A 14,579-nucleotide genomic window follows, 5' to 3' on the forward strand; every position below is an offset into this window, starting at 1 on the left:
GTAGATAAATAGGTACCACTGCAGTGGCGTTTCCATGTGCTCTGGTCTCCGTTGCGCCAGAAGCGGTTTAGCCATGCTTTCCACATGACTCGGAAAGCTGTCTGTGGACAAAGGCCGATTCCCTCGGCCTGAAAGCGAGATGAGCGCCCCAACCCCATAGTTGCCTTTGACTGGACTTAACCATCCAGGAGTCCTTTATCTTTAGATGGATTTATGGTTAGGCAGCCTCCTATGCAATGCAAACCCAGGGTGTTCGGAACCATGTAAAATAAATTACCGTATTTTTCGCTCTATAAGACGCACCAGACCATAAGACGCACCTAGTTTTTGGAGGAGGAAACAAGAAAAAAAATATTCTGAATCCCAGAAGCCAGAACAGCAAGAGGGAGTGTGGTGTAGTGGTTAAGAGCGGTAGGCTCGCAATCTGGGGAACCGGGTTCGCGTCTCCACTCCTCCACATGCAGCTGCTGGGTGACCTTGGGCCAGTCACACTTCTCTGAAGTCTCTCAGCCCCACTCACCTCACAGAGTGTTTGTTGTGGGGGAGGAAGGGAAAGGAGAATGTTAGCCACTTTGAGACTCCTTAAAAGGGAGTGAAAGGCGGGATATCAAATCCAAACTCTTCTTCTTCTTCTTCTTCTTCTTCTTCTTCTTCTTCTTCTTCTTCTTCTTCTTCTTCTTCTTCTTCTGGGATAGCCTCTTGCTGTTCTGGCTTCTGGGATAGCCGCACAGTCTGCATTCGCTCCATAAGACGCACACACACATTTCCCCATACTTTTTAGGAGGGGAAAAGTGCGTCTTATAGAGCAAAAAATACGGTAATCAATGTCCAGCCTGGCAGCACACTTGAGCCAGGTTTGTCAGGTGGGTCTAACTGCTGTATCTTCATTTCCCACATGCCCCCAAGCGAGCCTCACTCGGAGGCCCTGTGGGAAATGAACGTGGTGGCAGCTAGACTCAGTTCACCCAGTGCTGCTCAGAGCATGGCTGCCTATCACTACGTATAGTTACAGGAGGTCCTGGGTCAAAGGGGAAATACTTGAAGGGAGAACTTCGTATAGAAGGGAACCGGAGGAGCAAGCCAAAGTGGGCCTGGAGACCGAGGTGTAAGCAGGGCTCCCAGTTTAGTACACTTAACTTGTTTCTGTGTGAGTTTACCTGAGGTGCCTAAAGGTAAAGGTAAAGGTACCCCTGCCTGTAAGGGCCAGTCTTGACAGACTCTGGGGTTGTGCGCCCATCTCACTCAAGAGGCTGGGGCCAGCGCTGTCCGGAGACACTTCCGGGTCACGTGGCCAGCGTGACATCGCTGCTCTGGCGAGCCAGAGCCGCACACGGAAACGCCGTTTACCTTCCCGCTGGTAAGCGGTCCCTATTTATCTACTTGCACCCGGAGGTGCTTTCGAACTGCTAGGTTGGCAGGCGCTGGGACCGAGCAGCGGGAGCGCACCCCGCCGCAGGGATTCGAACCGCCGACCTTTCGATCGGCAAGTCCTAGGCGCTGAGGCTTTAACCCACAGCGCCACCTGCGTCCCTGCTAAGTGCCCACCTGAGGTGCCTAGAGTCTGTTTTTAAGAAGGGCAGCCTCCTGGGCAACAGCATAACCACAACCTGGGTTAGGGAGGCACACGGGCAAAGGAGGGGGAAGGCCCACACCCATCAGAGGTCTAATAATAATAATAATGGGTATCAGGCGAAAACGTTCCTCTTTAACAAGCCCTTTGGCTGATTGACATCCAATGCCCCCTTTCCCCTATAATTTTTATTGAAGTTTTTTGTGTGATACAAAACCAACAAATAAGCAAAGAAAGGTATGTATAGCCTCTCCGGTTTCAATTCATAGCCTTTTAAAATGTAATGGGCATTATTGGGTTGCTTTTGTTTTGTATTTTCTGTTTTTATATTGTGATTTTTATGTTGTAACCGCCCTCAGGTCTGCGGGTATAGGGCAGTATACAAATACAGTGGTACCTCGGGTTACATACGCTTCAGGTTACATATGCTTCAGGTTACAGACTCCACTCACCCAGAAATAGTACCTCAGGTTAAGAACTTTGCTTCAGGATGAGAACAGAAATCGCGCGGCAGCAGTGGGAGGCCCCATTAGCTAAAGTGGTGCTTCAGGTAGGGAAAGGAGAATGTTAGCCGCTTTGAGACTCCTTCGGATAGTGATAAAGCGGGATATCAAATCCAAACTCTTCCTCTTCAGGTTAAGAACAGTTTCAGGTTAAGAATGGACCTCCGGAATGAATTAAGTACTTAACCTGAGGTACCACTGTAATAATAATAATAATAATAATAATAATAATAATAATAATAATAATAATATAATCAAACACTCACCTGCGTATCCAGCAACGCATTCACATCTTCCTTCCTATGTATCCCAGCAAGGAATGCCTATCTTTTCTGAAGACGCTGAGACCCTTTTTCTGCCGGTGCCTGTGAAGCAAGGGCCTCGTGGAGAATTCCACCACGTCACCATGCTTTGCACGCAGGTAAATTTAGCTACCCGATAACCACCTGCTGTATGTGACTGCCAACTTTAAAACCCCCCATTTTCAGAGGAGGAACGGCTTCCTACAGAAGTTGCTGTTTGCTTCTCCATATACCTGCTGGCCTCCCATCTCGTGCCGTGTCCCATGAGACATTTGAAAGCAAGATTGGGCAACTTGTGCCTCTAGGACAGTGTGTGGATTTTGGCTGAATTTCACAAGGCATCTTTCAGGGGTACCTAACTTGGTGACTTCCAGGTGTTGTTGGACTACATCTCCCAGAATCCCTGGCCATAGGCCATGCCAGCTGGGGCTACTGGGAATTGAGAGCCCAACAAAAACATCTCTGGTGGGCACCATGTTGGCTGGTGCCTGGTATTAAAGGCACAGTAGCCCTGTCAAGAAAAGCAAAACTTGGAAACTCTCTGTGGTTCACGGCATGGTAGTAATGGTGAAATATACTCTGAGTCGAGAGTGGATTTCATGCTCTTTATTCAGCTCATAGTGGTGAGGAGGAATGGAAGTTCCCCCAGAATGTCTGCTTTATATACATTATTTACACAATGGGCCCCACGTGGTTGGCTAATTCCGGTTTTCTCCTGTAGGCCAATCAGGTTGCGGGTTCACTTCCACCTGGAGCTGGATTGGGTGGCTCCTGTGGACCAATCAGACTGCTGCATTCTGGATCCTATTGTTCTAGGACCAATCAGACTGCTGCATTTTGAATCCTATTGTTCTAGGACCAATCAGACTGCTGCATTCTGAATCCCATTGTTCTAGGACCAATCAGACTGCTGCATTTTGGATCCTATTCAACTCAGTAAATAACAAACGGGAAAAGGAGGAACCACAGACTGGGCATTGGGGGAAGAAGGAAGAACAAAGGGAATGGTTAATAAGAAAACTAGAATGGTGTGTGAGAGACAATATGTACAGGAAACTGGAGAAGAAGAGTGTGTCCCTTCTTGTGATCCTCAGCTCAGTCTGAAGGAAAATATTCAATATACAGTGGTACCTTGGGTTACATACGCTTCAGGTTACAGACTCCACTAACCCAGAAATAGTACCTCGGGTTAAGAACTTTGCTTCAGGATGAGAACAGAAATCGTGCTCTGGCGGCGCAGCAGCAGCGGGAGGCCCCATTAGCTAAAGTGGTGCTTCAGGTTAAGAACAGTTTCAGGTTAAGAACGGACCTCCGGAACGAATTAAGTACTTAACCCGAGGTACCACTGTACCATGAAACCCCAGCTTCAAGAACAATAATCATTTTCCATCTGGGATTCCTACCCCCACCCCACCCCTTTAACTAGACATGGAATCGCAACTCAATATGCAGAAGTTCAGCAGGTGAATTTCTTGAGTTTGCTTGCGTTTTGCATGTCCATCTGCAGGAACAGAGGGGAACAGTGGCGGGAAGATAGCAACAACACCTGGATTGTGATGACACATGAGTCTTCTCTACCTCCTTCTTTCTCCTGCCAGCCCAGTCGCAGGGAGAGCAGCGTGCGCCTCCTGACCTCTGGGACCTGGGACGTCACCAGGATCCTGGCCTATGATGAGAACAGCAAACGGCTGTGAGTACCCGGAGGCCCTGGTCCTATCCGTGCCCCAGAGCAGCTCCTCCAGACGGAAGTAGGTGGGGAAAACTATGTCTCTGCTGACACTCTCCTTTTCCCTAGATATTTCCTGAGTTCTGAAGACAGGCTCAGCTCTAAACATTTGTACAGGTGAGTATTTCTGCTTGTGCCCTACTAATAATGCTTGGGATTTATAGGTAAAGGTAAAGGTACCCCTGCCCGTACGGGCCAGTCTTGACAGACTCTGGGGTTGTGCGCCCATCTCACTTAAGAGGCCAGGGGCCAGTGCTGTCCGGAGACACTTCCGGGTCACGTGGCCAGTGTGACATCGCTGCTCTGGCAAGCCAGAGCCGCACACGGAAACGCCATTTACCTTCCCGCTGGTAAGCGGTCCCTATTTATCTACTTGCACCCGGAGGTGCTTTCAAACTGCTAGGTTGGCAGGCGCTGGGACCGAGCAGCGGGAGCGCACCCCGCCGCAGGGATTCGAACCACCGACCTTTCGATCGGCAAGTCCCAGGCGCTGAGGCTTTAACCCACAGCGCCACCTGCGTCCCTTGGGATTTATACAGAGCACAAATAAGACCTTCCGTTCAGGGTTCCAGCTAACCGGCCATGCCATATTCCAGGAAACTCTATTCCACCATTGTTACAACTTTCTGTGTCTCCCCCCCCCCACCAGTCAGTATTTTGTGCCCATTAAGTATCCTCAATGCTCACTAAGCTATTTTTTCTTGTAAACCCCCCCTCCAAATATTTAGGATCTGTTTTACCACTGAGTTTCATCATACTTCTTTCTGCAAAGAAGGATGTGACAGATCCCAGTGTCTTGGCCTCAGTAATGGACTGGATGAGAGCCAACAAACTGAAACTCAGTGCAGATAAGAATGAGGCACTGTTAGTGGGTGGCTCCCTAGACCAGATGGGTGGGAGGTCTCCTGCTCTTGATGGGGTTACGCTTCCACCGAAGGAGCAGGTTCGTAGCTTGGGGGTACTCCTGGATCCTTTGCTGTTCCTCGAGGCTCAGGTGGCCTCAATGGCCCGGAGTGCCTTCCATCAGCTTCGGCTGGCGGCCCAGCTATGTCCCTAACTAGACAGGGATAGCCTAACTACTGTTGTCTATGCTCTCGTAACCTCAAGTCTAATGCGTTATACATAGGGCTGTCTCTGAAGACGGTTCGGAAACTTCAGCTAGTGCAGAATTCAGCAGCCAGCTTGCTCACTGGATCAAGACAGTTTGAGCATATTACACCGATCCTGGTCCGAATGCACTGGCTACCAATTAGTTTCCGGGCCCAATAGGTTTGGACCTATAAAACCTTAAAAGACTCAGGGCAGCAATACTTCAAGGACCACCTCTTTCCACATGAACCTACCCAGACACTGAGATCATCTTATGAGGCCCTTCTTTGTGTGCCTCCTCCTTGAGAGGTCGGGAGGGGGGCAACACGAGAACAGGGCCTTCTCTGCAGTGGCTCCCCATCTGCGGAATGCTCTCCCCTGGAAAGTTCACCTGGCGCCTTCATTATACACCTTTAGGCGTTCCTTTTTAACTACGCCTTGGGTTGATCTGATTTACATCCTATGCCCTTTTAAAATGTGTTTTTTTGGGGGGGCTATTGGGTTGTTCGGGACACGGGTGACGCTGTGGGTTAAACCACAGAGCCTAGGACTTGCCAATCAGAAGGTCGGCGGTTCGAATCCCCGCGACGGGGTGAGCTCCCGTTGCTCAGTCCCTGCTCCTGCCAACCTAGCAGTTTGAAAGCACGTCAAAGTGCAAGTAGATAAATAGGTACCGCTCTGGCGGGAAGGTAAACGGCGTTTCTGTGCGCTGCTCTGGTTCGCCAGAAGTGGCTTAGTTATGCTGGCCACATGACCCGGAAGCTGTACGCCAGCTCCCTCGGCCAATAAAGCGAGATGAGCGCCGCAACCCCAGAGTCGGTCACGACTGGACCTAATGGTCAGGGGTCCCTTTACCTTTACCGGGTTGTTGTTTTTATTTTTATTATGTATTTTGTGGTTTTATATCTTGATTTTATTCTGTGAACCACCCTGAGACGACCCCGGGTATAGGATGGTATATTAAATAATCAATCAATCAATCAATCAATCAGTCCCATGGTAGCATGCTGTGACTTGTTTGCAAAGCATTTTGAGGATCAAATCACTTGCATCTGCAAGTGAATCTCAAGAGGTGTCCAGAACACTGTCTAGCCCTGTTACGTTGGATGACTTTGAGTTGGTAAGGCTCGAGGTTGCAGACAAGGTGCTTGGACTTGACTGGACAACACTTGCAATCTGAAACCCCTTGGCTGATAAAAACTACCAGGGAGAGGACCATAGCTGTCAACGTTTTCCTTTTTTTAAGGGAAATTCCCTTATTGTGATTAGGATTCCTTGCAAGAAAAGGAAAAAGTTGACAGCTATGGAGAGGACACCTCGTTCTGTCACCTCCAGGGCAGTGGTTAATGTCTCCTTACGAGAGGGGGTGGTCCCTGCCAGCTCGAAGGAGGCAATGGGAAAGCCACTCCTCAAAAAAAGCCTCCCTCAATTTGAAAATCTAAGTAATTACTGGCCAATTGCCAATCTCCCCATCTTGGGCAAGGTTCTTGAGCAGGTGGTCATGGAGGAAACTGATTCTCTAGTTCCATTTCAATTGGGGCCTGCTTTTGACACACACATGGCTTTGGTCACCCTGTATGAAGGCCTGTGTCGGAAGAGAGGCAGGGGAAATGTGTCCCTGTTAATTCTCCTCTACAGTGGTACCTCTGGTTACGTACTTAATTCGTTCCAGAGGTCCATTCTTAACCTGAAACTGTTCTTAACCTGAAGCACCACTTTAGCTAATGGGGCCTCCCGCTGCTGCCGTGCCGCTGCCGCCACACAATTTCTGTTCTCATCCTGAAGCAAAGTTCTTAACCCGAGGTACTATTTCTGGGTTACGGAGTCTGTAACCTGAAGTGTCTGTAACCTGAAGCGTCTGTAACCCGAGGTACCACTGTACTTCTCAGTGGCCCCATCAAAGAACAGAAGTATCCCTTCCACACTAGAGGTATATAAGGGTCTGAATCTGGTCTAGAGCCTTGCTTTAAAAGACTGCCTGTTCTAATGTTTATGAGCCAGACAATTGGAAAATTATTATTATTATTATTATTATTATTATTTATTGAATTTATTCCCTGGGGGTCTCGGGACAGTTTGCAAAATAAAATCAAGATATAAAAACACAAAATAACTAATAAAAACAAAAACCAACGCAATAGCCCCCTCCCTCCGGGAAAAAACAACAACATTTTAAAAGGGCATAGGATGTAAATTAGATCAACCAAAGGCTTGGTTAAAGAGGAATGTTTTTGCCTGTGTGAAATTGCTGTCACCTAGTGGCATTCAGGTGGAATTACATCCCAAATCTCACCCATCCTCCCTAGTCAGACTTTTTCATTCATTTTCATTCATTCATTCATTCATTCATTCATTCAGGGAAAAGGAAATATTCAGACCGAAATAGAAAAATTCCACTGAGTTGAATTTTTTTTTAAAGCATTTTTCATGTGTTAAGGTGCTGCTCCTCTGTCAATTTCAATTAATGCATCTATAGCAGAATTTTCCAAACTTAGGTCTCCAGCTGGTTTTGGATTACAATTCCCATCATCCCTGACCACTGGTCCTGCTAGTTAACAATGATGGGAGTTGTAGTCCTAAAGCAGCTGGAGACCCAAGTTTGGGAACCCTGATCTATAGGATGGGGATGTAGCAGGTTCCATCCCTGCCCATTAAGTACATTATTTTTTTTGTATGTGGTAAAATACCATTGCTTGTATTGCATGGCACTTTTTCATATCTGTAGGTAACTATCCGTTCAGTCCCAGTGATGTTTGTAACCAGGCTGTCTGTAGCTGTCATCCTAAAATCCCATGGAGGGCATCCGATTGGGGAAGGTTGGGTTATATAGGCTTAGCTGGAATAAGGCATGGGAGCAGAGGCTTGAACCAAGGGGTTCATGGAAAAGGTAGGATCCGAGGAACAAATTATTTGAATGTTATAAGAGAGGTGGCATCATGCAGGTGTACAACATCATTTGGACCGGATTCTCTTTCCTTAATTATTATTTTTAAAATAATTTTGTCATTTAAAACAAAAGCAGAACAACAATGGGAGAATCAAAGGAGGATTATCAGGATATCACAATTATTAGAGTCCAGTATATCCGTATATATGGGATGCGAGTGGCGCTGTGGGTTAAACCACTGAGCCTAGGACTTGCCAATCAGAAGGTTGGCGGTTCGAATCCCCACGACGGGGTGAGCTCCCGTTGCTCGGTCCCTGCTCCTGCCAACCTAGCAGTGTGAAAACAAGTCAAAGTGCAAGTGGATAAATAAGTACTGCTCCGGCGGGAAGGTAAATGGTGTTTCCGTGCCCTGCTCTGGTTTGCCAGAAGCGGCTTAGTCATGCTGGCCACATGACCCTGAAGCTGTACGCCGGCTCCCTTGGCCAATAAAGCGAGATGAGCGCCGCAAGCCCAGAGTCGGCCACGACTAGACCTGATGGTCAGGGGTCCCTTTACCTTTACCCTATATCCATATATAGCTCACTGTTCCAGTTCAGGTTTTCATATGCTTCTGTGCGTTGTATCCTTTGAACTTGATTTTCCAACATACAACTCTAGTTTTCAATACTGCCGCGCTTCGGCTCACCATGGGTAATGAGGGCATCACTGGGGCTGAGAGGAAGCCATGGCACCCCCTCTATCTTGGGGGTGAAAGGGAAAGGCTACTCAATATGTCCTTCTCCTCCTCTTCCTGGGCAGCGTTGAACTTGACAGCTCCTTCAACCGCACCTGTGTGACCTGCGGCCTGCAGCCCGGCTGCTCCTTTGTAGATGTCCGTTTCAGCCCCAGGATGGGGCATTTTATATTGTTCTGCAAAGGTGGGTTTCGGCAAGGGAAGACAGGTGCAAGACAAACTTGTGGATTTACCCAAATACATATATTTATATCTGCTTTTATTATGACACTTGGGCCTGTCTGATGGAAGGATCAAAATTGTTAAGGTACCTTCCACGATGGATAGAAAGCTGAAATGTTGATGCATGCACACTCTGACTGCTTGTAAAGCATAGCTGTCAAGCGTCCCTTATTTGGCGGGAAAGTCCCTTATCCCAGTGCCGTGTCCCGCTGCTGCCCTTATTGATGATGTCCCTTAAATTTCCCAGGTTTCAAAGGAAGCAGCTCCTCTCCCTCCTTCCCTGCTGGCCAGGGAGGAGGGAGGCTCCAACTGTGCTGTTTGGCTGCGTTGCTCACCCAATAAGGAGTCTAAGAACGACTGGGGGGGTGGAGCTTGCATGCCTTGTGCCGATCAAATCGGCCGCGTTGCCTGGGAACTCGCCTTTGCTCAGCGCTTCCCAGCGGAGAGGTGACAGTGGTTTTCCTTGCTGCATCCCCTTTGCCGGGTTGCTGCGCTGTGGGAACCACAGCTTGAGGCTTTGTTTGGCTGCTGGCTGGGCTTTCTGCCTTTGGCTCGGAGGGGCTCAGATGTCGAATATACCTGTGCTCTGAAAATCCCTTATTTTGGCTGCTGATCCCTTATTTTCGGGGCTGCTGGTCCCTTATTTTGAAATCTGTAATTTGACAGCTATGTTGTAAAGTCCAAAAAAATTGCAGACAAATAGGAATGCCCTCTTTACTTACTTAAGCAGTCTTCAGATTTGGGGAGGATGAAATTTTCAGTAGGGCACACAAACTGTGTGCGTGCATTTAGATACACACACATATATACACATTTTATCTAGAGTCAGATGCTACTCAGGTCTGGCTATGAAGATGTTGCCAATTCTATGAGCAAAAAGAAAGGGGAAAATGATAGATCCCTTTTTCAAGGGGTTCAAAGTCCAATGAAGGAAAGAAAGAGACAGATGGTCTTGAAGCAAAACAACTCATTCACTTAAGCAAGTCCTGTATGCATGTAACAGTGTCCAGTTCTTATCTTGTGAATTGCCCAATGTGGCCTATGGTTTGTTTACTACTGACCTGAGTTTTCTCTACCCCATAGGGCCAGGAGTCCCTCAAGTCTCTGTTCATCGCACAGCTAACCCCCGTGGTAAGTATCAGATTTGAAGGGGGGGGATTGCTTTAAAAACAAACAAACAGCGTTAGTCTGATGGGTGGTGGTCAATATGATCTAGATACTTTCTGAGACACAGTATATTTGTGTTATGGTTCTGATTTGGTAACTGAGAGTGTGCATTGGTTTGGCAAATCTGAACCCATCCATCTTCATGTATCCAGTGCTTTTCTTTGCACTGATCTCTCAACAGATCACAGGAGCTGGTGTTTAGGGAGACAGTGTGGGCAATGTTCTCTTTCTGTGTGTCTGGAGCCTTGCTTTGAGCTGATCGTGGCTGGTTTTTCTGTGTCCAAAGGGAAGTTGTCCACCTGCTTTTCTGCCCCAACCTAAAAAAGAGTTCAGGTGTTATTTGAAAACATATATGCTACATTGTTCACCTTGGACTCAATAATGGTTGTAGTTTACTTCCCTCGTGAGTTACATAACAAGGAGGAAACATGCCTAATAGCTGCAGTTAAGTCCTATCCCCTTGAATTCAAGGTCAGCTTTTTAAAAGCAGCCTTGCCCCTTGTTATCGCAACATCCTGCGGGAATGAGTTCAGAGATCTGCTATATTTGTGGGGGAACTACTATTTCTAAAAGGGACGCGGGTGGCGCTGTGGGTTAAACCACAGAGCCTAGGACTTGCCGATCGGAAGGTTGACAGTTCGAATCCCCGCGATGGGGTGAGCTCCTGTTGCTTGGTCCCTGCTCCTGCCAACCTAGCAGTTCGAAAGCATGCCAGTGCAAGTAGATAAATAGGTACCACTATGGCGGGAAGGTAAACGGCATTTCCGTGAGCTGCTCTGGTTCGCCAGAAGCGGCTTAGTCCTGCTGGCCACATGACCCGGAAGCTGCACACCGGCTCCCTCGGCCAATAAAGCGAGATGAGCGCCGCAACCCCAGAGTCGGTCACGACTGGACCTAATGGTCAGGGGTCCCTTTACCACAACTGACTTGTGTAGGGAGTTGCCCAAGTGCTACTAACAGTGTTGGTATCTGTCTCATTCCTGGCTCCCAGACTTCCTTCTCCTGGAAGACAACCGCCTTTTGCAAGACGCCCTTATGCATAAAGAGATGCCGTTGGTGGAATTCAGGTCGTTTCGACTTGCTAGCTACGGTGAGGATACAAAGGTTGAGAGCCAGTGTGGTGTAGTGGTTAAGAGCGGTAGTCTCGTAATCCTGGGGAACCAGGTTCGCGTCTCCGCTCCTCCACATGCAGCTGCTGGGTGACCTTGGGCTAGTCACACTTCTCTGAAGTCTCTCAGCCCCACTCACCTCACAGAGTGTTTGTTGTGGGGGAGGAAGGGAAAGGGGAATGTTAGCCGCTTGGAGACTCCTTAAAGGGAGTGAAAGGCGGGATATCAAATCCAAACTCTTCTTCTTCTTCTCTACTTCCCAAGCCCCTCACAGGAAGTTCATTGCATGGCTGTGATCATAAGAAGCATGCTACTGGATCGAGAACAAAGGCCTCTCCTCCTATATTCAGTCACATTTTTTCTTCCTGTTTCCCTTACGACTCAGACCTGTCTGTGCGTGTGAGCCTGCCGCCGCCACACCAGCGTGCCTTCTGTCCATTGCTACTGCTGCTGTGAGTAGTGGGGAGGAGAGAGAAATAAGATTCAGATTGCATTTAAAGGCAAAGTTATCCAATCTGCACATTCCGAAACTAAACCAAAAATAAGCCCCCTCTCTGGATATCGCACTTAGTCTGTTTTGGCAACGTAGCTGTCCAACCGATCAGTGCTTATAAAAATGCATACATTAGGAGAAAGCGTGCACAAAGATTTAAATCATGGGTAGGCAAACTAAGGCCCGGGGGCCAGATCCGGCCCAGTCACCTTCTAAATCCACCCCATGGACAGTCCAGGAATCAGTGTGTTTTTACATGAGTAGAATGTGTGCTTTTATTTAAAAAGCATCCCTGGGTTATTTGTGGGGCATAGGAATTCATTCATCCCCCCCCAAAAATAAATAAATTGTCTGCCCCCCCCAAGGTTTGAGGGACAGTGGACTGGCCCCCTGCTGAAAAAGTTTGTTGACCCCTCATATAAATGTTAGTGGGAATGACATGCAAAAAAATGCCTTCTTGCAAAAGTGTGTCCATTAAGCAAAACTGCATACAGAAATGTGTTTAGTGGGTGGTGGTGGTGGTGGGGAATTACACTAAGAAGCTGAATAATTTTCGGGCGGATTCCAAAAGAGAAAATCCATAAACTGCTGCAGGAATGCGAAGAGCCTGATTTGAGACTGGAGAAATCAGAAACAGAGAGAACTGCAGCTGGCAGATCCTTCCATCCCTAGCTGTGAGTGGCATCCCAGCTTAGCCTTGCCTCCATGTCGTTTTGTCCTCACAGCTGTGAATTCATTAATGAATCAGCAGGGAGAGGAACAAGCTAGAAGATGTCCAGTACAGATAGGGAGAGAAAGTGGACTAGGAGGGAGGGGGAACCTTCATTTTGACAGGGAATTATGGCAGAGGTACCTTTTCCCCCTGCTATCCCTGTGGAAAGTTGTAAAAAAATTAAAATTAAAAAAAGAGAGCTCCGTCCCAGAGCTGTTGGTTTGGGTTCACTTCAGGTGCAAACATATCCTAGGCCACTAGCTGGTAGGTGTAACATTAATCCATGTTCTAACCTGTGATTGCTTCTTTTCCCCCAGCCCAGAATCCCCAGGAGGCCAGCTGGTCACTGAGGAATTCCGCCTTGATTGGGACACCGTCCTGTCTAGCTCTTTGGGTGCTGTGGTGGTCCAATTTGATGCCCGGGGATCTAGAAACCAAGGACTCAAGCTGCTGCATGAGGTCAGCCGCCAGCTGGGCTCCTTGGATGTCAAGGACCATGTAGCTCTCATGCGGTAAGGACGCCTGAGCCTCACGTTTTAATACTATTGCTTAACACAGGACCAGCCCTGCTATTAGGTAGAGTGAGGAAGCTGGTTTTGGGCGTAGTCTGAAAGGGACGGCAAATCTTTTGCTAGTCAATTTATCGTTGTTCTATTTTTGCCAGCAGGGAGAGAGGCAGTTGTGGGCTTTTCCGTCTCAGGTGCCAAGTCACTTAGCCAGTCTTGGGGACAATGAACCTAGGGTTGGAAAGGAGACAGAAGCCTCAAGCAGCAAAATGTCTTGGGTCTACAGCAGGGTTCCCTGAGGTTTGGGGGCCAGTGGGCACATTTGGAATTTTGAGAGTGCGCCATGGGTGCCAGTCACAAAATGGGGGGGGCGGGCGGATGTAGCGTAAAACAAAATCAGAAGAAGGCAGGACCACAAAACCGTACGGGCATGCCCTCAATTAGCCCCCTTCAGTGGGGAACGTGCACCTCCATCAGCCATCATTGTGCGCTCTCACAGAGAGAAGTTCTTTGAGTCCTTCTCCTGCTCAGAATGGGAGAGAGGGTGGGTGTCCCATCTTGGCATCCAGTGAAATGTAGCCATGTTTAAGGGGGGGGGGTGTTCTCAGTATAGGAGAAGCTGAGCTAATTCAACCAGGAACTGAGCAGGAAGAGCAAACTGTCTCTCGTGCATTATGGATTTTTGAGATGTTTACTGAGAACTTTTGTGGGCTTAATAGGAGGTCCTGGTGGGCACGCTGGTGCCCGTGGGCACCACGTTAGTGACCCCTGTTCCACAGGATAGATTATGGGGTGAGAGCCAGTAATTCCAAACCTATCTCCCGCTCCTGGGTCTGCATACTGGTTGAAAGAAAAAAAATTGATCACTACTTCCATATCAGCCAGTCACGATCATCCCTTGAGACAAGAAGAAGAAGAAGAAGAAGAGTTTGGATTTGATATCCCGCCTTTCACTCCCCTTCAGGAGTCTCAAAGCGGCTAACATTCTCCTTTCCCTTCCTCCCCCACAACAAACACTCTGTGAGGTGAGTGGGGCTGAGAGACTTCAAGGAAGTGTGACTGGCCCAAGGTCACCCAGCAGCTGCATGTGGAGGAGCGGAGACACGAACCCGGTTCCCCAGATTATGTGACTGCCGCTCTTAACCACTACACCACACTGGCTCAAGAGGCAGATTCAACTCTTTCTGCTTTTCCTATTTCAAAAGGGATTGCAGCTTTACTTATTTGTCTCCACAGCCTTTCATGCAGCCGGAGATCTTTTTGTGCCAAGCATGGCCTGTATCCTAAATTGCAGGGCAATGCTATGTATATACAGTGGTACCTCGGTTTTTGAACATAATCCGTTCCTTAAGAACGTTCGGCTTCCGAAACTTTCAAAAACTGAGGCGCTAATTCAGTAGAGAAAATTGAAGAAAACTCAGTGGAAGCTATTTGACTTCTGACATTCATTCAAAAACCGGAAGCATTTGCTTCCGGGTTTTCGGTGTTTGAAAACCAAAATGTTCGACTTCCAAGACGTTTGAAAACCAAGGTACAACTGCATATATATACTCAGAAGTA

The 14,579-nt window shown here is 48.0% G+C and overlaps 1 protein-coding gene across 1 annotated transcript in view; it reads left to right on the plus strand.

Moving 5' to 3' along the window:
- Positions 1–14,579, plus strand: part of LOC310839879 (inactive dipeptidyl peptidase 10-like) — a 52,210-nt gene that overhangs the window by 26,601 nt on the left and 11,030 nt on the right. Inside the window, exons 15-22 of the mRNA XM_083728836.1 lie at positions 2,387–2,494; positions 3,974–4,065; positions 4,171–4,218; positions 8,876–8,994; positions 10,116–10,163; positions 11,191–11,289; positions 11,694–11,760; positions 12,831–13,025. Coding sequence (XP_083584962.1) covers positions 2,387–2,494; positions 3,974–4,065; positions 4,171–4,218; positions 8,876–8,994; positions 10,116–10,163; positions 11,191–11,289; positions 11,694–11,760; positions 12,831–13,025 — 776 coding nt within the window. The remainder of the gene's footprint in view (positions 1–2,386; positions 2,495–3,973; positions 4,066–4,170; positions 4,219–8,875; positions 8,995–10,115; positions 10,164–11,190; positions 11,290–11,693; positions 11,761–12,830; positions 13,026–14,579) is intronic.

The sequence above is a fragment of the Podarcis gaigeae genome (assembly GCF_964106915.1).
Source record: "Podarcis gaigeae genome assembly, chromosome: 2".
Lineage (NCBI taxonomy): Eukaryota > Metazoa > Chordata > Lepidosauria > Squamata > Lacertidae > Podarcis > Podarcis gaigeae.